Source organism: Argentina silus, assembly GCF_951799395.1.
Source record: "Argentina silus genome assembly, chromosome: 15".
In the NCBI taxonomy this organism is placed as follows: domain Eukaryota; kingdom Metazoa; phylum Chordata; class Actinopteri; order Argentiniformes; family Argentinidae; genus Argentina; species Argentina silus.
The window spans coordinates 12,997,364-13,021,185 of NC_139669.1; the positions used below are offsets into that span (position 1 = coordinate 12,997,364).

General features: G+C 41.4%; 1 protein-coding gene across 2 annotated transcripts in view; it reads right to left on the minus strand.

The window, feature by feature from the left end:
• The window catches only part of htr4 (5-hydroxytryptamine receptor 4), a gene marked incomplete at both ends in the record, with an annotated part of 38,256 nt that extends 16,104 nt beyond the window's left edge, over positions 1 to 22,152 (minus strand). The window contains 5 exons of one of the 2 annotated variants that reach the window (XM_083686209.1): positions 1,428 to 1,993; positions 3,790 to 3,943; positions 9,555 to 9,755; positions 12,512 to 12,625; positions 22,088 to 22,152. In XM_083686209.1, the coding sequence (XP_083542335.1) occupies positions 1,428 to 1,993; positions 3,790 to 3,943; positions 9,555 to 9,755; positions 12,512 to 12,625; positions 22,088 to 22,146 (1,094 nt within the window). Of the gene's footprint in view, positions 1 to 1,427; positions 1,994 to 3,789; positions 3,944 to 9,554; positions 9,756 to 12,511; positions 12,626 to 22,087 lie in introns of those variants that run through there. The other variant, XM_083686208.1, reaches the window with a different exon arrangement.
• Positions 22,153 to 23,822: the final 1,670 nt, after the last annotated feature.

Genomic DNA, 23,822 nt, shown 5'->3' on the forward strand with positions numbered 1-23,822 from the left:
AGTATATGAGATGGCTGTACAATTTCTTATGGCGAAGTAGTGATACGTATAGTGTACAGGTGATCCCATTCATGTACACTGGTAAGCCTAAATGCTAGTCCCGGAGCCAGCCAAAGAATGCTCAAGAATAGAAATATGACAGAAAAAAAGTGTCTGGATGAGCCTACAACACTCCAAATAAGTGGAAAATAGGTTGAAAAACCTGAACTATCCCTTTAATTTCATTGTGTTAGTAAACGTATCGACAGTATATCGTCCATCTGTTCTAATACAAGAGCTTTCCCAGCTTTATCATAAAATATGTACTGTAGTGATAGAACAAACTCATTTCAAAGTTGTCAAGTTGAACAAAACATACAATGTAAGTTCACAAGTAATGCCATTGGCTTCGTTTTAAATCTTTTAATTAGCGTTATTATTATGCTTGTAATATTTCAGTCTGAGGAAAACAGTCATGGATGAAATGATGAGTGGCTATTTCCCTGGCTAATAACCCATTAAGATCTAGAAGGAGGAGGAGAACTTGGCTCAAAGGACTCAATAGTAAAGACATCTAGTCGAGACTCATTATGAATGCATATCCTATCCCTTTTAATCATTTTCCCCCTGCAACAAATACACATACAGACTCCCTACAGAGAAAGCTTTAATGGAGAGATGGAATGTACATGGAATCTACAGCTGACTTCAAGGAATAACTGCTTGTCTGAGATATGACCCAGCAGGGGCCCAGCAGATTTTCGGGCAGAGGAAGTCATTAAAGAGAAAGCTTCCTGTCATTCTGTACCCCTGTAGTCACCCTCTACACGATAGGCATGTAACATCAGGCTAACCCTCTTGAAGCCACAGAGGGTACTCATAAATTATACATAGATTAGAAAGGAAGTTATTTTTTAGAGTTCTTCTTCTTCTTTTTCTTACGATTGTATAAGAAGACAATTATAACTGTGTATAACTGTCTGTCCGTCTCAAACTCTCACAGGAAAATGTTTATGTAGATAGATGGATGGGGGCGAGGCGGCAGGTGGGGGGGGGGGGAGGGGGGGGGTGTAACTACTGGGTTTGAGTCAAGTCATGATTCCATTTTAATTTATTTATTTGAAGAGGTGAATTAAAATGGAATTAATTAACTAGCCAACAGAATTTCAGTTCACATCTGGGTGAATTGAAATATTAATTGACCCCAACTACCATGAACTGGTCTGAGTAACCGGGTTCAAATGATGGTATTTGCTTTCTTTTTCTGCTCTTGATCAAGCTTGCCTGGTGCAATGGAACCAATTAAATTCTTCAGGCAGGCTCAATCAAAATCCCAAGATATTTGAAGTAAAACAACTCTATACTGTATAGGCTATATGGTGAGAATTGTCTATGGTACAATTAGGACACTTACTTCATCACTATGGTACAGTAGCTAGGACACTTACTTGAGGACATGCGTGGAGCCGGCGATCTGCGTGGCCGTGCAGGGGGCTCCGTGGCCCAGGATGGAGGGCCGGCGGTACCGTTTCCTCCCGCAGCAGAGGATGATGAGGAAGGCACGGCGGAAGGACTTGTTGAGGAAGGCATAGAGAATGGGGTTGAGCATGGAGTTAATGTAGCCCAGCCACAGGCAGGCGGTCCACAGCTTCTCCGGTACTGTGTAGTCAATGAAGGGGTCCACCACATTGGTGATGAAGAAAGGGGCCCAGCACAGGCAGAAACAGCCCATAATGATACACAGAGTCTTGGCCGCCTTGGTTTCTATGCGCATGCGGTGGTTGCGCTGATGGTCGGGGCTGTCCGAGGAGCAGGCGGCACCCCCGGCCCGTTGCAGCATGCTGATTTGGTGGGCGTGCGCCCGCGCGGTCACATAGATGCGCTGGTAGGCCAGTACCATGAGGCCAAGGGGGATGTAGAAGGCCACAACCGAGCAGGTCAGTGCGTACGGCTTGTTGACCATGAACACACACACCGTGGAGTTGCTCCCCTCACTGTACTTCCGCTGCTCTATCTGCCAAGGGGGGTTGACGTGTGGTAACACACACACACACACACACACACACACACACACACACACACACACACACACACACACGCACACACACGCGCGCACACACACACACACGCACACACACACACACACACACACACACACACACACAGTATAATTTGTCAATTCATTAAACATAATACATGGCAGGTGGATATGTATGAGAACAAAACAATTCAATGTCTGGGCCATTTAACTTTCTCTATCATAAGAGGACGCTTGCACAGTTCTGTTCAATTACGTACATTCTGTAAACAAAGAAACATACCCACAAGGACATAGACGGTTTTACCAACCCAAACTCTAGTCAATTGAATATCCTGAGCATAAAGAGTAGGTTCAGCGGGAGAACAATAGCTCCCTGAATCATTAATCACTGTCCTCTGAACACATCCTTTGCAAGCTCCCTGGGGCACTTTCATATTGCATCTGCGTGAGCGCTGTGTGTGCAAAAACCTTGTTGCCTTTGGTTAAAAGACGCAGCAATCGATGGATAGGCCTATACAATATGTGAAGCTTATTTTTCTTTCATCAACATGCACTGCACTAGCATTAGCGAGAGGTAACTTTATTGGGATAGCCTGGCATGCTTTGGAGCTAGCTATATATCAATATCAAACTGCTAATTAGCCCCTCTGCGGAGACCTGTCAAAAGATCTTGAGCTTTTCCTGATGATGTCCCTACATCGGAGACTTGTTGTTTATTTGTGATCCAAAATAGACAGCCTCGCTAGCATAATGAGTGGATACTCTTCAGATGAAGCTTTCAGATGAGTTATCGGTGTGTTATGGGTAAGGAAGCCTTTTAGCCAGACTACAGTATATACCACACTTTACAGTATATTTGGATAGTGATGGTCTGCAGATGCTCACACTGTCAACAAACTATCAACTGCAACTACAACAAGAGTCAAGGTTAGGATTTGAGTTAGTGGATAGTGAGTTGATGATCATTTGAACAGCAACAACAAACTGTCACCTGGCCTTCCACTTGACCCATTGATAGATGCCCATATCAATAAAGTGGAAGTCAATTATGTGGATATTTGCATATAAAATGCTTTAGGACCTTTGAGACTAAAATGTATGTTGGTCTGGTGAACAGTCAACTGTGGCAAAGAATTGGCTACTGCATAAGAGCATTCCATCCAGACAAACCCTGTTTGTCACAGACTGTGTGGTGTTTTTAGAGAGTCACATAACAAAAGCGTCTGAGTTTCTAATGCTTTTCATGACCCTCAGTCCCTATCTCAGGGCCCCTTCTTTTTGTTTGCACAATGGAATCGGGCCTGGAGGGTTTTTTCAACACCGACTCCCCAGGGTTTAATTTTAGCCGGATCATCATATCATCCAGTGAGGGCTTTTCCTTGAGCTTCCTGTTGCTGCCGTTGTTGTGTTAAAGGCACCAGTGGGAGTGGCTTTTAGAGCAGATGCTTATTATGTACAGCGTAGTGTAATACCTTAGGCCAAAACAAAGCCCCCCGTCTGGAGAGAAATGAAGTGATAGATCAACTCACAAATACATGGACAGAATACATGAAAAGCCATTTGCTTGTTTGTGAATGTTTCTTTGTTTAATGGTATCCTCAGGCGTGGTGATTGGTGTAGTGAAACTGAAACACATGTTGGCTTTATAGTTGATAAAATACACACACACGCATGCACAAACACACGTGCACACTCAAATACGCATGCAAGTACGCATGCACGCACACACGCACGCCCACACGCACGCGCACACAATAGTTACAACTCACCAAATGGTCTATTCCAATACTGTTCCATCCTTGCATTATTGGCAGGAAGGATATAAAGGTGGGAATTACCCAGCATCCTCCTAACATCAGTGCCACTCTCAATGGTGTCATTTTGTTCCTGTAGACCAAGGGCTGGCAGCAGATGGCATAATACCTGCAGGTTGAGAATACACACTATTATTAGAAAGGTAATAGAGGGACTGATGTTGCAGGCCTATATACAGTATATGACTACATGCAATGGAGGCTTTCTCGAACACAAAATATCTTTTTGAAATATCTCTATAATCCATAAAAATTTGAAAAACATGAAAAGAGGTATATGTGTGATCTCAAATATGAAAGAGCATCTGATGATGGTATCTGGAATATTTAAAGACATCTTCTCATCTTGTACAAACCGCATATGGACGTTATGTTTCATCTCTGATATATGTTCCTTGTGTGCTACTGTACCAATCTCAATAGTGCTATTATAGTAACCAGATTTAATTGTTGCATTATTTGCAACTAGTAATTGGATCCTGGAATCCCAGATTTTCTTGCTTCATGAATGGGTATTAATTGGACATTTCAACACATTCATATCCCTCTTCACATAAACGCCCACATTGATAATTCTGCATTAATTGACAATTGTACTGTTCCATGAAACCTCAACTTGTCTTGTCTGACCTCTTATCCATCCTTCCAGACCTCTTATCCATCCTTCCATCCCTCCCTCCCTCCCTCCCTCCCTCCCTCCCTTCCTCCCTCCATCCATCCATCCATCCATCCATCTATCCCACCACCCAGGCTGGGCAGATTTCAATCTCTCCCTCGGCTGACCCAGATTTGTCAGTCCCCTGGCCCTCTCTAGCAAGCTGTGTGTTTGTCTGCGGTGCTCCACACGCTTGGTGTGACATTCCTGGCATGTGTTCATCACACCCTCATTTTTGCTGGCAGAGACAGGGGCCTACTGTAAGGGATCACAATACACAGGTCTCCATGTCTTCAAGACACTACCATATTTAGGCTATCCTCTCACTCAGTGGACCTGTATTTGTCAACGGCTGCTCTTTCTATGAGTTGGAGAACTGACTGTAGGTCATTTAAAATTTCATGTTGGATGAACCAGAGCCGCTGACTGTGGCACTATTCAATGAATATATAAAGAGACCAACCAATTGTCTGACTCGACTGGTGCACAAATCTGACACATTTGAGAGAAAATAGTCCCCAGCCATTTTGACTGCATTTCCGAAAGTTCAAAGTCTCATCTCACCTCCGTTTTGTATTCCATTTCAGAAGTCGGGATGCTTTTGTGTCTGTGTCTCTTGAGAAAAGAGCACAATATGGCTGTGAAACAACATGCATGCATTAATAAAAATGTTTTGGAGTCTGGGTTAGATGGAGCATGGCTCTGTGTGTCTAATGAAAATGCACTGCTCTGCTTCACTTCACACCGAGCCAAACTTTGCTATGTAACAGGGCCAAGGGTGCAGAAACAGTGTGGATAGTTGTCAGGAAGCCAGCTCTCTACATCTGTTCACCTGGCTTGTTTCACTGACGTTGGCCACCAAAAGCCACTTGAAGGATGCACCACAAACCCAGGTGATGGAAAACGGATGAGATCAACAAACCAGCACTTAAACTTTAATTACATGTGATCCGTGTGATTAAGTACTCTGCTGTTACTTGGCTGTGAGTCTACTTCGCAGTTCAAGAGGCAGAAAGCAACAGCAGCAAAATAAAATGTCCTCTTGCTCGACTGATCGCTGCATTTAATTAATGACAGCAAAGCGAAAAAATTGTGACCAATCCTCACATGCAATTACCAGAGAAACATGCTTCACTTGATCCCTGCAACCTGAAATGCTCATTTGGAATGTTTGAACGATCAATCATTCTTTTCGGGTACTCCTCTGGGGTCTTTAAGTTGCCATGGAAAGGGCATTTTAGGAGCTTGTGTAAAACCCAATTCCAAGCTCTGCTGGCAGACGACAAATGAACATTGTGTGGAGAAATTCACCTGAAGGCAAATTAAAAGCAGACATTTTGAGTTAAAAGTGCAGAGACCAAGCACTATAGCTATCAGCACTTTATTCAAGTATTCCCTTAGAATAGGGAATTCAAGTCTGCCCTTTATTCAAGTCTTCCCTATAAAAAACAAACATACAAGAGAACACTATCATCATAGGTCACTGCTCTTTTGCCCTTTTCAATAAAAGGTAATTAGTCATCTCATAGTAATTGCTCATCTCACTTTCTATAGTGTGGAGGGGAGCAATAGCGCTGCATTAAAAAGCACAACAGTCTTTGTAGTACCTATAGTATTTATTTGTATATATATATATATTTATTTTTTAGTTCTTGTCATTGTCATTCACTCCATTCACTCTATATTCTATGAAATGTGAATGGGTCTATATCCTGAAGTGGTTCTGTTTTCCTCTCGGCTTTTCTCTTCTTTGCGACTGTCGAAGCCATAGCTGTCACAATAGTCAACCTCTCTCTGCCACTATCTCAGTGGGAATACTTTAGATAAGATTAGAATAGATTAGAAGGCTGACAAAAGTCACAGAGAGATCCATGCAGAATGTATTCTCCAACTCTGGTCTAAAAATGTGATATTGTTAACCAACCGTATGTGGACATCTATCCAGCTAGTCTAGCATGCTAGTCTGTGGCGGCTTAGTCTTGTTCCCAGATACTTCTACTCAAATGCGTGAAAGGTCTGGTGGGCCAATGTGTCAAACTTGGCCTTCATTAAGTCAATAAAAAGAACCGTCGAAAACGGACGGCGCATAGCCATTGCCATTACTCCGCATCAATCATCTCCCACAGCACTTCCCCCAGTGCTTACACACACAACACGTTTCTGATTTTGTGCTACGCTCGCAGCTGTGTGATTGACTGAAATCAAATAACAAATACTTTACTCAGTAAATTCACTCCCACTAAGGCCAGGTTTGAGTCATTGTTATTCCAGGCTTATATGCGCTTGTGCGCAATAGCCTGGGGACAAGGACAACCCTGCTCTGACTCTGCTGGTTGATACAGCTATATCCTAATTAGCATTCTGGTAACCAGCAGCATTGAAAGGCAACAACCATGTAGTTATTATTATATATAAACTTGCGGCTGAGTAGCAATGAAGCATGACAGGGAGTCAGCAACTTACAGTCTCAACATGATACCAGAATGACTACAGATAAGAATTTGAACAGGATATAATAATGGGGCAGCATCTCTTGAATACAATTAAATATTCCTAATTATGCAAATGATAATGCATAAAGCTTCTTTAAAAACATGTCTTTGATTCTATTCTTCTCAAACAACATCTTTTAGAAAGGGTAAAGGCCATCCAAGCATGTGCACAATTGATGATTATACAGTGGAGCAGAACAGGGTAGCATCACATGATAACATTCATGCACTATTCATCTTTTGTGTAAAGCAAGAGCACACAATAATTTGGAGGCTTATTGAGAATTGGCCTACTGCAAAATAAAGAAAAAAGAACTGGGCAAAATGCCAACCACACGATGAGTCTCGCCTGCAGTATATCTAAACACACTTCACAGAGGAATAAGGAATACGAAGGAAAATGGAGTCGTTTGAAATGGATACACGATGGCCAATGTTTTTACACAATTTAAGAGGAAATCGCTAATATTGTAGATGCACTAAGCGGGCGCCTCTGTGCAGGGCCAGAGCCGTAGAACAGTTGGGTAGCGTTTCCCTGCCTCATTGTAAAGACCCAGGGTGGCAAATGGGATGTGAAATTATAAAAAAAACAAGCTTCATTCCTGCCAGATTCATGATTGTAATAACTGGCTGCCTACAGCTCCTTACGGGAACCTCCCCTAGTGTTTGACGCATGCACACACACACACACACACACACACACACACAATCACACACACACACACACACACACACACACACACACACACACACACACACACACACACACACACACGCACACACATACAGGAGTTGTGCAATGCTATACAGAAGAGTTTAGCAGAGAAAATGTGGAAGACACTTCAGTGTGCACTGCGGGGTGGGGAAGATAAATAAATGGAACTGTCACAGGAGCCGGTTCTCCTATAATGAAAAAGACTGTTCCACATCCAACTGTTTTTCTCTATTAATCTACACTCTTGGCTGAACGGTGTATAATGCTCTCAACAAAACATCTGTACTGTAGATGGAGGCCCAGGAAAATACCATCTGCTCTTCCATTGTTTTGATTCATGGGCTATCAGTGGGTTAACCCTAAAGAGCTATCACTCTCTCTCTCTCTACCCCACTCCTCTCTCTCTCTCTCTGTCTCTCTCTCTCTCTCTCTCTCTCTCTCTCTCTCTCTCTCTCTGCAGTCTGACATTGTGACCCCAGTGATAAGCTTTCTTTAGAGACATGCTGCTTCTGTGACTGCAGACAGAGGCAGAGTGACGCACTCAAGAGAGAGTCTCTGCACTCCAAGCTTAGCTGTGGCTTAGAAGACCTCTCTGTTGACACAGTCATTTAGTGCCCAGCTTGAATATATACTGTAAAGACATTTGAATGGATTGCTACCAACTGCAGAAGAAGTTAAGGGCCGTACAATTTTTGTGTATCAATAGACTCCTGAGTAGCTGTATAATGTTGACGGCTAATCTTTTGAGCAAATCATAGATATAAATATGTTTCTGTGTGTTATGTATGTTTGTGTATGGTTAGACTCCTGAGTAGCTACATAATGTTGAAGGCCCCTTAAGAGCCCCCACCCACCAATACTGCTATTTCATTCACCAGCCGTGAATCATCCCCTTTATTCTGAAGCTAATACTGCTCATACATATCAAGCCATTTAATGCTTATATTGCCTTTAATTCTTTAAAAGCATCCTCCTCTTCATTTGTCATTCACTTTCATCAGACTCATCAAATGTTTTAATGTGGTCAAATAGGATGATAAATAAAGTGGGTCATAACCTCTGAGAGAAAAGAAACCTAAATCATTTTTGGCACATTGTGTTCCCAGCAATTCGTTTCTGTGAATTTGTAATGGTACTTGCTTCTAGCTACTCTGTACTAAAGCTATAGGGCTCTCCACTCTATCCACATCATTTGATGAAACCACAGTTTCCTTATTTTATGGTAAGACAGGACCACAAACATACTGGAAAGAGAGTGGGGGGAGTTGAGGCATTAGCACACAGGAGCATGCTTTGGGAGTTATGCTGACCCCCCAAGCATACTAAGGCTGTTCCCATCTCTTCTCCCCTGCAGCACCAACATCAAGTCAATTCTAAGAAATGCCATTTGAAATCCCTTCACGAAAGAACAAGGGGGAAAATGTGCTCATAGTATACTGCAAAAGTTGGTCTAGTGATAAGTGCTTCCGACTCAAGACTACTCATTGTTTCTGGAGGTGAAGGTTTGATCACCAGGTCCACCCCTTTCACAGCTATGCTTCCTCTTCTCTGTTCCCCTTTCATTTTCCAACTGTCGCAACAAAGTCTAAGACATAAAAGGAGAATGAAACTGTTTTGTTCTTTAGAAATGGTGTTGTGGCAAAGCGGTATAGCTTAGCGGTATAGCTTAGCAGTATAGCTTCTGGCTCATGTACTATGTTCTCTCCCCTTGAAGGTCCTGGGTATAAACCCCACCTCTGCCCATGTCTGTCCTGTACTCCCAGTTATCTGTACCCCTTTGTGTTTCCTACTGTATAAATACATGTAAAAAAAGAAAAGAAAGAAAGAAATGTTTCAATAGTGTGGCAGTGTTGCCTACCTGTCCAGGGCTATGCAGCAGAGGTGCAGGATGGACGCGGTGGTCAAGAGAACATCTAAGGACGTCCGGACCAAGCAGAACGTTTCGCCATATTTCCAGTTCTGGTGGATCAGCTCGATGGCACCGAACGGCATCACCAGGACTGATACCATCAGGTCGGCGAACGCCAGTGACACTATGAAGTAGTTGGTCTTGATTTTCCTGGGAGGGAAAGTGACAGGGATCTTATTCGATGATGAACTGTATCTAGAAATTTGTTCTGAAAAAGACTGAAAACTGCATTAGACTTTACACTCTTATCGTGCTTAGATGTTCATCCCTACACTTGAGTACTGTACACTATTAGAAAAAAGGGTTCCACAATGGCTGTCCCTGTGGGAGAACCCTTTGAAGACCCCTTATGTGTTCCACATGTAGAACATCCTTTGTAAAGGGTTCTACATGGAACCCAAAGGGGTTCTTCAGAATGTTTTCCAACAGGGACAGCTGAAGAACCCTTAATAGTTCCAGGCGGCACTTTTTGTAGCTGTATATGTTTGAATATATTGTAGGAAAAGGCCAGACAGACTGAGAAAGTGTCTATGAGGGGTTAATTCATATAAACATTTATAGATTTTGGCATTTGAGAGCATGAACTAAAGAATAACCTCCTAAGTATGCACTAAACAATTTAATTGTTTGAATGGTCTGATGCACATGACAACACATTTACCCTTTCAGCCAATGGAACAATACATGCATCCTCCAGGAACACTGAATACTGGTGATAACCTTATGAGAGAATGAGGGAGGGAGGGAGAGAGAGAGAGAGAGAGAGAGAGAAACAGATAGACAGACAGACAGACAGACAGGACACACACACGGCTAGTATGAGATGGAAGAGAGAGCGAGAGAGAGAGAGAGAGAGAGAGAGAGAGAGAGATAGAGGGAGAGAGAGAGAGAGAGAGAGAGGGGAGAGAGACAGAAAGAATATGAGATGTCAAGCTGCCAGGCGAGCCTCTGGTGTAGCAGTATCCCCCATCTCAGTGGGTTTGAGGAAGACCAGAGCAATCTATTAATGACGAATAAAACTCTGGGTGAGGCAACGGCATGCTAAAAATAGCTCACTGTGAACGGATAATGGCTCTCGAACCACGTTGTCATTTAAACAAAACATACTATAAAAGCTGTGTACCAGCTGTCCCTAGTACCACATACTGTACCTCCTTACAGACCAGCTAAGAATGTATCGTGCACCACTGGCTTCCGTTCCAAATCGGATGAAATGTCTGTTTACATGAATGCAATATGATTCAGTAAGAGGATAAGGAGTCGTATTGCTACAGTGTATACTATCAGTGTGTCCTATCACCATCCGGTTTGCCTCTGCTCCCTAAATTGCAGAACAAAAATATGTGTCAGTCATACCGACTGCAGCGATAGAGACAGAGAGCATAGATCGATCTGGTTCTGTAAAACAGAACCTAAGGCTGGGTGAGTCAGAGCAGAGGAGGAGTGGGAGGACAGAGCAAAAAACAAGAGCTTTAAATTGATAGTGTGCTACGATAAATTGGAATTAGTGCAATGTTAATGTGTTTTCCGCTTTGATGACGAGAGAGGAAGTGGCTGGGGGTTGTTGTCCAGAATAGGCTAGACTCCAGCTGTACAATGTCGGCCCTTATGCATAGGCAGTGTCATGACAGCTCCCCCTTTATGGATGGCTACAACAGGTGTGTTATTAGAGTCAATTTGCTGATTTTTGCTGATGAACTCCCCAAGGGGTATGTTATGGCAGAGTCCCTGCTATGCATCAGTGTTAATCTGAACTGCAGGAAAATCAGGTTACAAAAGATCTGGATGTTGGAGTGTGGCACAGTGATCGTACGTGTGTGTGTGCGTGTGTGAGTGTGCGCGTGTGCGTGTTGTGGTGGAAGTCTAGAAAGTGTATAACCTGAAAATAGTTCTATGAATGTATTTTCCATAACAGTGTGCGTGTGTGTGCGTGTGTGCGTGTGCGTGTGTGCGCGTGTGCGTGTAGGTGTGTGACATGCCCCGTTCGCATGTCTGCCAGTTGGGAAGCGGAGTGGCTGTGAAGTGGCAAAACACCCTCAGCATCAAATCAATTTCTCTTGACAGCTCATCTCTCTGTGGAACATTACTGTCCTCCATCAGTTGTCCAACACATCAACAGCACAGTGTAGAAGTTCACCTCGACCTTCCAGGTGTCCTTCAACAAAGACAGGAGGGTGGATGAAAGACAATCACATTTTAAGAGAGCCTACCCACCCAAATCTTTCACACCGTGACATTCTCGCTTTTGTTGTGTGTGCTGACACTCTGAATGCAGGGCAATTGGCTTTGCATGGCATCGGGAGAGTGACAGTAAACACATTGGAGTCTGGGTGGAGTGGGTGAGATAAGCACTTTGACTTTGTCTATCAGGAGTGGTAGAGGATGATACTGTCCTCGGGGTTATCATCACACAGCCTGGCACAGCCGTGTCCTCTCTCTGTCACTGCTGGCATGCCAATGTCACTGCCCCACTGTCTCACTGGCTAAAAAACACCAAAGGGACATGAGGGGACGTCATTACAATAGGCCCCTCAGTTAGGGGTCTCTCTCTAAAATAAATAAATAAATGACTTGCGGGTAGGATTATTCTAATATGCTGTCTGAGGCTGAGGGTACTGCGGTGCTGCCAGGTGATAAAACGCTCAAACAAAGAGCATGTTTGTTTTGGCCGTTATGGTGTCAGAACACGATGAGAGAGAAGGGGGGAGAGAGAGAGGGAGAGAGAGATGGTGTCAGGATGAGTGTGTGTGTGTGTGTGTGTCACTTTTTATCGCTCTCTCTCTCTCTGAATGAAACAAGCACACACACATTCACACACACACAAGCGCGCACGCACGCACGCACGCACGCACGCACGCACGCACACACACACACACACACACACAGGGAGAGAACACATTCCTAACCTGAGTTGGCGGTCCTTGCAGACAGCCACCATGACGAGGAGGTTCCCCAGGACACTCATGAGCATAACCAGGGACAGGAAGCAGATGAGAGCAATCCTCTTCGGCATGCTGTTGCTGTGGTTACGAAAGAGAGAGAGTACAAGGGCTCACTCACTGACCGTATCAATAACAAGGCAGGCATTAATAACTGATTGGGAACTGATTCCTAATAAGCTCAATGACCTTCCTTGTCTGATGACACAATACATGAATATCAAATATGATAATAAGTCTGGTAAAAGTAAACAGCCCTGAGTTGTTGAAGCATCACTCATATCACTGGCAAAGTTTTGATGAAAAAAATAAATATATATTTTACCTTCGGTGGAAATAAAAACTGTATATTTTATTTTAAAAATAAATAAATACAAATTATTTCGTCAATTAATGAGTGATTATTAGTCATTGCAAAGTTTGATTTGACTAAATCACGAATGACTAATATCACAGTGTGTTATGATCGGTATTCCTATCCCCATGGTAACTGTGTAGGCAGGCAGGCATAGAGCGAGCACTGTCCAGTTACATTACTTTTGTGTATAATATTGAAATGTAAAGTAACTGTTACAAGAATGTTTTAAAACTCTATAAATGAGAGTATGGTTTTGAATGTTTGACATTTATAATGCATTACAGTAATCCCCTTGAAGTTCGTGGGTTTCACTCAAGTGGGTACTCACACGTCAATTTATATGACTAAAAGAGACTTCCTTTCTCAAACTGCACACAATGAATACCAGAACACAGTTATCAAACAGGTTGCGCAATAAAATATATTTAAATATATCTATTTTCAGCCCCATGTATTATGTGTCATGTTTTTGTTATGCTAATATGCTACCTGTCGTTGAAAATGTAAAGCTATGCATCTCCCAAAGAAAATGTGCTCACTACGTCCGAGGATCAAAGGAAAGGCAATTATAAGTAAATGGGACATTCGTTTGATCTAAGCATTTATGTACTTTTATCAGATAAAAGTGTGAATGTTGACAGTTATTCAGCATCCGGCATAAAAGCACATCAAATAATGGAGGTGGATAAAAACATGCCACCTCTACATGAAATCCGTTTCTCATCATCTAGAAGGTGTCGCGTAAATGTATTCAACCTTTCCCCTGACGATAATTCTAATTCCCGTTCTGTAGCAATGTGCAAAGCAATTGCTTGTCATATAGTTATTATGCAACCAAATAATATTACATTTCAAGTGGTACAGTAGCTTCTCATGTTATCTAATTTTGGATTTTTGATTTCATGAAAAGCACAAATAATAAATGTTGAGTATGTGGCTAATTTCAAGTTCAACATTCAACCCTTCGATTTTAACTGCAGTCAATAGACTAGTTCCTTGGGGGAAGTCCTGTGTTAAACAAACTCAAACCCTTCCAGACCTACCTGGGGCTGAACTGAAGCCAATCCATGTCATGTCTCCCTACCCTGATTCAGTGTGTGTGAGGACATCCGAGTCATTTGACCCTTGACCTGCAATTGAGCTCTACCCATTGGGGTAATCAGCGCTGAGCAGCCTCAATCAATGCTCCGAGACAGATGACCTGAGCCTGGGGAGCACACTAGGCCTAGAAGTTTCAAACTGCCACAGTATCATGTGGCATTTCTCAACCACAAATGAAGTGTTCTTTGATTTAGGTCAACCCTAAAGGCAGGCATGACTTGCTCACTGCATTTCACTGTGGTGGTCTGGAAACTTGAAGGAATGTCAAAGCTTGAGTGTGAGTCTAAACAATATACTGTGGTGATGGGGGGGGGGGGGGTGGATGATGCATGATAATGCTTTGCATATTGGTTCTTAATATCATATAGGCCTACCTTAGCCAGAGGCTTATAACATTTAGGACTAGACGCACAATAAATCATAAATAAATCAACTGGTTATATTGCGAAATTTGCACATCCACTGTTTTGTCTGAGGAAACAATTGGCCGTGCTGATGTCCCCCATGCAAATTCATAATTATAAGCAATATCTGTCGGTTCATTAAAATTGAATTAGTGGCCTTTCTCAGAGTGTCGTAGAGACCTGTTATGTAGACCACCACTCCAGGCCAAAGGGACTGATCCAAACATTCATTCACGATTAGACTCAGGGCCACATGTGGTCAGAAACACAAAAAGGCCATGCTATCAGCCTACCACGTTTGGCCAATGTGGATGTGGGCAATATGTGCCTGTAATGGCGCTGAAAAGCTTTTAAGTAAAGTGCATTATAACATGGGGAATGTATTTGGTTTGATACTGTAGATATCAAGACAAATTTAACAAAATGATATCCATCTAAACAAATGGAAGCATTATAAGGGTAAGTTAAGTGTCTGTTTTGAACATAAACTGAACACAAAGAGTGTTAGACGAACAAACTAACATACTGTATTACTTTACTGGTGCAATGTAAGTGTGGATATAGTCAATCGTAATTGGACTTGATTCTTCTATTCATTCTAAAATGGCCCATCTCACCTAGCTAAATAAAAGGTTAGGTTGAGAGTGTAAGCTGTCGGTAATATGAAGTTAAGTGGGCTCAGGCAGACTGTGTTATTTTAGTTCTGATGATTATTTTCTTTTCAATGGCAGGAGCTCTTTATAAAACCACTGCTGCTTATATTTGCCTCATATGACACATTTATGTTTATGTATTGAAGTGATGGTGGCGGTGAGTGTGTTTTATACCGATTACATACTGTTATCTTTACCTCTCTTGAAAAACTTGTGAGGGGAAAAAACATAAATGTATGAAATACAATCTGGGTTCATAGTATTCCCAGTCAAGGATAAATGTAAGTATTTGTGACTGTTTGAATGATGACAACTTAAACTAGCTGTTTTGAGAGATTTTGCTCCTTACCCCCTCCACATTTTTCACATTTTATACACATTGTAGTGAACTGTATTATGAACTGTTCCTGATGTCTTTGGAGTTTTTAATATTTAATGTCTTGGGTTATTATGTGTTTCATACCACTGTGGAGCCAAATGCGCATTTTCATATTGCATAGATAATAATGTTTTTTTCTCTCAAATCTATTCTAACTATGTGCAATAGGCCATATGACTCTCAGGCATTCTAAAAATAATTAGTACTACTCTCTAAGCACAATACTGTAGCTACCCTCCTGTTTCAATTATAGGCAAGAGAGCACTTATAGAAAAACGTTTGCAGTGCACACAAGCACATTTGATAGTGGCTTTTGAAGGAGAGGGCCAGCAATCTGCTCGAAATGATTCTATTAGAATTTGAGCAGTGGAGGCTGTTGGAGATAGAAATTGGAGAACAGGCTTATTGTAATGCATGGAATAGAATGAGGAATGCTATCAAACATGTGTGGTATCAAACAGACTGAATTTGAGGTCTTATGTCCTTATGATCAACTTTATAAGAGACTCTCAATTTCCTCAAATCATTGCTCCAGGCGTATGGAAGAGAGTCACATCTAGAAACTGATAAAGTAGTCCAATAATATTACCGCATAGTCAGAACTCAAGTCTTCGTAGTACTAGAGAAACTGTCTGAAATACAAGGCATGACTTGAGAGGCTTGAAATTGGTCCAGAAATTGATTTTGACAACTTGCATCATTCACTAAAACCTGATCTATAATTCATCTATAATTCTGTCCCAAAGCATATTCCTGTCATACTCTGCTATTCAAAATCCAGCTAAAAGACAAACGGGTGGGTCACAGCAAAGTCCATAAGCATAGCAATTATGCATGATTTTCCACACTGTTAACTTGTGCAAGTCTACTTTTCTCTAAAGATATTTGATAGGCCAAGACAAATCAGGTCACTGGGCATCTGGCCACATACCGCTCAACACAATGCACAGGTCATGTGGTGAGGCCAGTCATCCTATCTGCGACATGTGTCAGCATGGTGATGAGAACTAATGATCTGTGACTGAGACGATCAACCTCTTAAACTACTGTAATATCATTCTGCCACAAAAACTACAGTAACAAGCTGTGTAGTAATCTGGTACATAGATCTCTATGGACAGAGCAGATAGGACAGAGCAGAGGTATATCAAGCTAGATCTGCATGATTTCTATGTTGCTACAGCACTGTGACTGTGCAATGAGATTTGATGAGTCTTTAGAGAAACAAAGGCGATTTCCGACTTCATGATATTCAACATATACAAATGCTATTGAAATCTAGCTAATATTGAATAGGCAACATACAAATATTCTCCTTCTCCTTCTCTACATCCTTGAGGAACAGCATAATTTCCACAGTTTGCACATTGAACACTTCCAACATTCAGTGAAACTAAATCTGCTGGGTCAATTGAGCAGAACTTCCAATGGTTTCTTAGTAATAAATTGATTTCCTTGCAATTATCAATCATTTATTTGCCTCATCCTGTTTGCAGCTTAGCGTTTAATGAAACGGAAATCTTGAAATGACTTGCACCTGGCGTAGCGGTTTGATTGCTCTCTATTAAAACTGTGTGCGTCTGTGACTCGCTTCTGTCCCAGTGGACAAAGAAGTCCTTTAGGGTGAAACTGAATTGCTAAATCACTGCTGATGCCGAAAGATGATTAACATTATTTTTTAATGGGAAATATGTTCTATTCTAAAGCCCCCAATTCCCTCTAGTTGGGTTATTTCATCAGATAGAATTACCAGCAGAATTGAGACTTAGTACTTCACTATTCCATTTCATACCAACATTACTATGTGAAACACACATGCATACTTCATTTTGTTGATGTTGTGCCAAACAATGTGTCAACATCTAATCTTAACCTCTACTGTAATTACCATAGATGATGATAATGATGACAGGGATGATGAAAATGATGATGATGATGATAATGATTAATGATCAACATTCCATAGCAACATCGTCAACTACAGCAGCATCAGTAGCTGTAGTAAAACTAGCAGTATGCAAGTGGAGCCAAGTTCATATTGGACAAGTGTAAGGTGATTGTACTCAATGCAATAGGAATTGGGAATTCAAATCTATGATGACTATTATAGTCAAAGAACAGTATGAGTTGCCTAGCAACATAGCATGTTTTCAGAGTGTAAATTGCCAAGCTATTCACCACACAATGCAAACCTCCAACAAACAAGCAGCTGATTACATAACGTCACCCATCAAACACTGCAGCTCATTAAATTCTAAAGTAAATCCTGTGTCTATTACAGGCACTGTGCAAGCATCTGTCATCTCAGATGTGAATAAGACTCTGGCCCCAATTCAATCAATTGCAGATAAAGGTAAAATAATTGTTTTGGATGTGTTCATCTCTGGGAGCAATATTACAACCGAAGACAACAGACAACAGAAGACCTCATGCCATGGTCCATAACCGGAGGATCATCTCAGTCAATGCTGGACATGCAGTCCTAGGATTGGCCTTCCTGTGCTCTATGCCCTGCTGAGTGTGGCTGAAGGTGAGGCTGGGAGTTGGGCCAACTCACACAGAGATGCCTACAGGCCCCATAATGCTAAATCATCACCACTGTCATCATTACAAACCAGGCATACTGAAGCAGAGATAGGGACAATACTGAAGACAATGGCAAATACAAAATAAGAGCAGTAAAACAGTACTACGGTTTCTTAGACAAAAACGTAATCAAACTCAGTGGTCAAAACATCCTGCCCGTAATGTATGTGACTTGTCAGACTCTGAATAGTCGTGTTGGAGCTTCTGAGTAATTTTCTCCAAGAGATTTGCGAGACATGCCATGGCTACGCCCACGGCTATGTTACTGTTGCTTGGGTATGTCTTGGTAAAGGGCAGACAGAGGTAAAATAGCACTTTCCATTTGTCCTTTTTTCAAAATTGGATAAGGTTCTTACTACTTCTTGTAGTTCTACGTCTCGTTCTGAAAGTTCTAGAATGTAGTTATATGGAAAGCGAATGGGCTGTGCTGCCATTGACCTGGGCAACCTCTAACCCCAACCTGGCCTCTACCTCTAACCCCAACCTGGCCTCTACCTCTAACCCCAACCTGGCCTCTACCTCTAACCCCAACCTGGCCTCTACCTCTAACCCCAACCTGGCCTCTACCTCTAACCCCAACCTGGCCTCTACCTCTAATCCCATCTGCTATTAGAGGTGAACTCTTATCTAGCCACAAGAAACACTGCCTCTCAAGTTTGTCGCCGCCCACTAATGGACTTTCAAATGAGCTTAATCTTTTCATGAATAATCCGACCAGACAGATTTTACCATTCCATTTACGTTTTAAGATACAGTACAGAACATTTAACTAAAGTACCTTTTTGTGTTCAATAATGTACACCACAAATTATATGAAGAAACTGACTGTTTAATTCTTGCAATCCATTACATACATTCCATTTGAGCAAAGCAATGCATGTCCCTTATCTTATTTGGACACAATAAATTATATGAGAATGTATCTAATTAAATGTTGCTAATCACATCATACTTGCTCAAAACAATTAGCCATCATAAATGTCTAGATGCATAATCTACACACAACATGTGCATGGACTGGCATATGTTGGCACGTACACATTTTGGTTGTCTTCTGCTCTATTCCTGACTATGTGGTTCATCAATGCATGAAGATTTCTCTCCCAAATCAGAGTATTGACACAATGCCGGTCACATCATAGAGAATATTTACTTGGGCTGTGTTTATGTTAATCAGTGTTTGGCCTCTGCATGCTGTGAATCAACCTATACATGACCTCAAACACGACATATACATGACCCCAAAGTCAAGAGAGGCTTAGGAGAGAAAACAAGCTCATTGTATTCAGTAGCTCATCCAATCTACAGGCTGGATCTCATCACAAGATGGAAGATGATAGGGCAGGATGAGTCTTTAAATAGTGCACATGCATCCATGCACATATACAGTTTCATCACAGTCAATGAAATTAAAGACTGAGCTTAATTTACTGACATCCTCTGTTAGTTTCTACCAATGATCTTTCACAGTCACTGTGTCACACGAACTCAAGAGTTCATGGATTCTCCTCCCTTGAACACTAGCCAGATAAGCTGGTAGTTTTATAAAGGCCAGTGAAAATTGTTCAAGAATGACACAGAGCAACAGATCAACAATCAATACAATTCTTGCAGCCCGAGTCCAATATGAAAATAGTTTTTAGGACCAAAATTGGCAATTATATGGAATTTATTCCAGTCTTTATTTGAGCACAACTTTGAAGTAAGTTGACTGTCAATCACAAGAAAGCTACATGATGCAAACTTCATCAGCACCACAAATCAAACAAAAGAGCTGTTGCAGCCAAGAGTACAAACAGTACAGCCAAGGGAGACAGAGATATCAGTGTTCTGTTATCCCCAACTAATATGTCACTCTTAAAACCTCCCAAATAATCCCTCCAGCGCTCAAACCAGTTTAAACTTAATCGTTTTACATACAGAGAAAAAGCATCGGTGGTACGACAGGCACTAGTATGCCCTCTATCCGGTAGATCATTAAAATTCACTGCAATACTTTATCTCACAGCTGCAGTCCTGTGAGACTGTATGAAAGCGTTTCTGAAACTCCCTGTGTGAAAACAGGGAGCCAGACCACAGCTTAAATGCAGTTGTCACCACACATTAGTTCATTGTTCCGAACTTTCACAGGAAATATACCTCTTTCAGCAAAAGCTGACAGATTTGTCAGTCAGTGTTCAAGGATGTTGTTTTTTCCGCATAAGTAGCTTCTTTATACTGCCTAACATCTGAGGTAAATGTTTTATTTCCAAGAAAGTGAGTGACTCTTTGGAATAATCTATTTGAAATGAGGTTTGGTCGAGGAGTGCATCCACAGTTCTGATTCCAGTAACACATACCATAAATCAAGCTGAGATATTAATGGAAATGTGTTCTAAACAATTCATAATGGAGCACTCAGCATTTCACTCAGCCTCCACAGCTTGAGGGGATAACTGTTTGTTAGGCTCAGGGGACATGGGTTTTATCAATAGCGATTTTGAGAGCTTTGTTAGGCACATTAAGATACTGATGTTCCTCAGGCTGGACCACTGCCCGGACTCACTGTTTTGTTTTGTTTTGTTTTGTATCAATGGAAGACACCTTATCAGGCCCACATAAACATGAGCCGAATGATTATCTGGGACTACAAGCAGTTTGTAGAGCTTGCAGAGTCTGCATCCTTCCCAAATAGCAACAGCCTTGTGTGTACACAGTATTCTAGAAGGCGGTTGCTAGCATAGCATTGCTACTAACAGTAGCTGATACCAGCTGTAAACTCATTAAAAATATTGCCTCGGTATTTATAGATGTTCTTTTTCTGTACAGTACATATCTGCTGCACCTCTGTAGGCCTGCAAGTACTCTAACTGCCATAAGGCAATACATGAAGTTGTATAGTATCGTATGATATTGTTATATGATAGCATATCATAATGTATTGTATTGTATCATTGTGTATCCCATATTGTATTGTGTCATTGGCTGTTAAGATTAATTGATTAGAATTATCTGATTCATCAACTAAGTGCCCTACTACTCTCCACACTCATTGTTTAGGCACCACTTTCGTTTATTGTATACTGTAGAAATGAAGAAAATCGCTGACTACCTAAATTGCAAGGTAAAAAAAGAAGGCAAAACTACTTCATATTTCTACATGAGATTGATCAGCAGATTAATCAACTAATAGAAGAACCATAATCAAATGAATCAGTAGAATAATCAACTAATAGAAGAGACATAATAAACTATTTTGTTTTAATCAACTGTCAGCCCTAATCATATCATATCATATCATATCGTATCACATTGTATCGTATCATAAAGGCCACTTTGGCACTGTGTCCATCAGTAACTCGTACACTTTCCATTTGAGGTCATTTTGTATGATTTTGTCACTGCTATTTCAAGACAAATGTTTCTATAGAAATCTATCCTCTGAAAATGGAGTGAGAAAGTGCTGTTAGCAAATATGTGAACTGGGAAAGCTGATCCTGATAGAGGAAGCCTTTGTTTCCTGCAGTGTTGACCACATGACTTGTCCTTCCCCTGACACCTTAATGCTGTATTCTAAATCCACCTCTAGCCCCTACCCCCAGAGCCACTCCTGTAGATCAGAGAGCATAGGATAGATATACGTGAATGAGCAACATGGTATAAGCTTCAACTTGGCCCTGATTGACAGGGGTGAAATAGATATTAGATTATTAGATATTGCTTCCACCACCTATCCAGTCCTTTCAGATCTACAGTACAGGAATGGCTGGGGAGTAGGAGGTATTTCAAATTCTGAATGACAGTAATCTCCCATTTCCAGCAATATCCCTCATATTTCCATAGCTTACTGTATATGAAACCAAGCCACACCTGCATGTGCTAACAACCTGTGGAGGAACGAGTGACTCATAAACGGTATGGTCTTCTTTTAGCTGTTTTCATTATGATGTCATGTAGGGCAGCGGTATCTGTATATTCAATGTGCTGCGTGGCGACGGAGGGATTCCATTCATAAATCCACTATTATAATTATTATTGTTATTACCATATCTCTCTCTCTCTCAGGTGGTGAGTCATACTTACATCTCACTGGCATCTACCTCCTCCATCACAGGCATCTGGGCCCCTGAACTGAGATTCATGTACCCATAAATGCAGAAACTCCCTAGAAAACAAGGAGAGATAGAGGTTAGCCCGATATGGAGGTCAGAAAGGGCCACATAGTAATACAAAGAGACCCACAGTACAGATGTGCCCCTGAATTCACCTCACAATACCTCGTCAGTAAGGCTGTCACTAGCGATTTAAAAGATTTAAAAGGCAAAGCTCAGGGTACAGTACATTGAGTATATCCATTGGGAAGCAAAAGCAAATGAAAAGGCTTTCATTAATCTTTATGTGTGAAAGAGAGAGAATGTTACTCATAAGGTTTCAGAGTCAGGGTCTATTGTACAGTAAGTATGCAGTATGCAGCAGCATCGTCTCTCTATTAAAGCTCCAAAAACAGCTTTTGAATTAAATCAATACATTTCCAATACATTTCAATGGAAGATAAATAAACCATTATGACTGTAATCTGAAGAAGCCAGCGTGTGAGCCAGCGGAAGATTAGCACGCTTCTTAGAGTAGAGTAGTGAAGCACAGAGCACAAGCAAGGAGCTAATGGGTCTGCTTGCCGAAAGGACACTGGGGTTCTGTCATATCAGATGAACACAAACAGAAGGACTGAAACGAGACACACCACAGAGAGACCGCACACTCCTTGATTAAAGAAGCACTTTGGGGAGAGGAAGTGATTTTGTCATGTTACACAACAGAGTTCGAGGTACAGGGTTCAGCCAAAGGTTATGTGCAGGTGAATCAATAAGAGCTGGTCTATATGATGGCTGTTGGTTGTATAGTATATAACGCCTTCTGTACAAAAGGTATTTACTTAGTGCATGGTAAAAATTGTAATTACACAAACCTATGAACCTGTTGAACTACTTTGGTTTATTTACTACCTATTTACTACTTTAGTTGATTTACCGGTACTAAAGACAAGCACCACTAGTAACTGTTACCAACTGTGTTAAATCAATTTTATTACCAGGCCAGTACGAATTTGTACGTATTGTGCCAAATCATGTTGAGAGAGGACCATGAAATAAATTGAAATCACAATGGGAGCACAACATATAGCTACTGCACCATATCTAGACCACTATTTTATTTTTTTAAATATGTTTTTAGGGCAATTCTGCTTTATTGGGATAGAGACAGTAGAGACTGACAGGAAGGATGGGAGAGAGAGGAGGGATGACATGCAAGATAGGTCGAGGATCGGAATCGAACCAGGAACCTTGTGATTACGTGGTAAGCGCATTAGTGTGCTACGCCACAAAGCGCCCCTCTAGATCACTGTTAAGACAGTAGCACAGACGTGCTCCACAGAGTGATTTAGGAGGTCTTTTACCTGCAGTGGCTGAAAGATGTTTGAATGATTTACTGTAGTCTGTTGCTAGGAGTTGATGTATCGCGCTTTTGCACTTTTGTGCTTGGTTGATCCCTGTTTTCCTGTTTCTAGAATATTGATGTGTTCCTGATGATATGGCACTGCACTTTTTTGTGGTTTTTACTTGTGTCTTATGGGCGTGTATTGCCGTGTATTCTCGACTGTTGATTGTTTGTTGTTTACTGAAATTGTACATATTTACTGCTTGTATTTACATGTGGTCCTTGTGTATACAGTACCTGTTGCTAAAAATGAATTTCCCCTCTGGGATTAATACAGTACTGCTCTATTCTACTCTACTCTATGCTAGCCGATGCATCATTA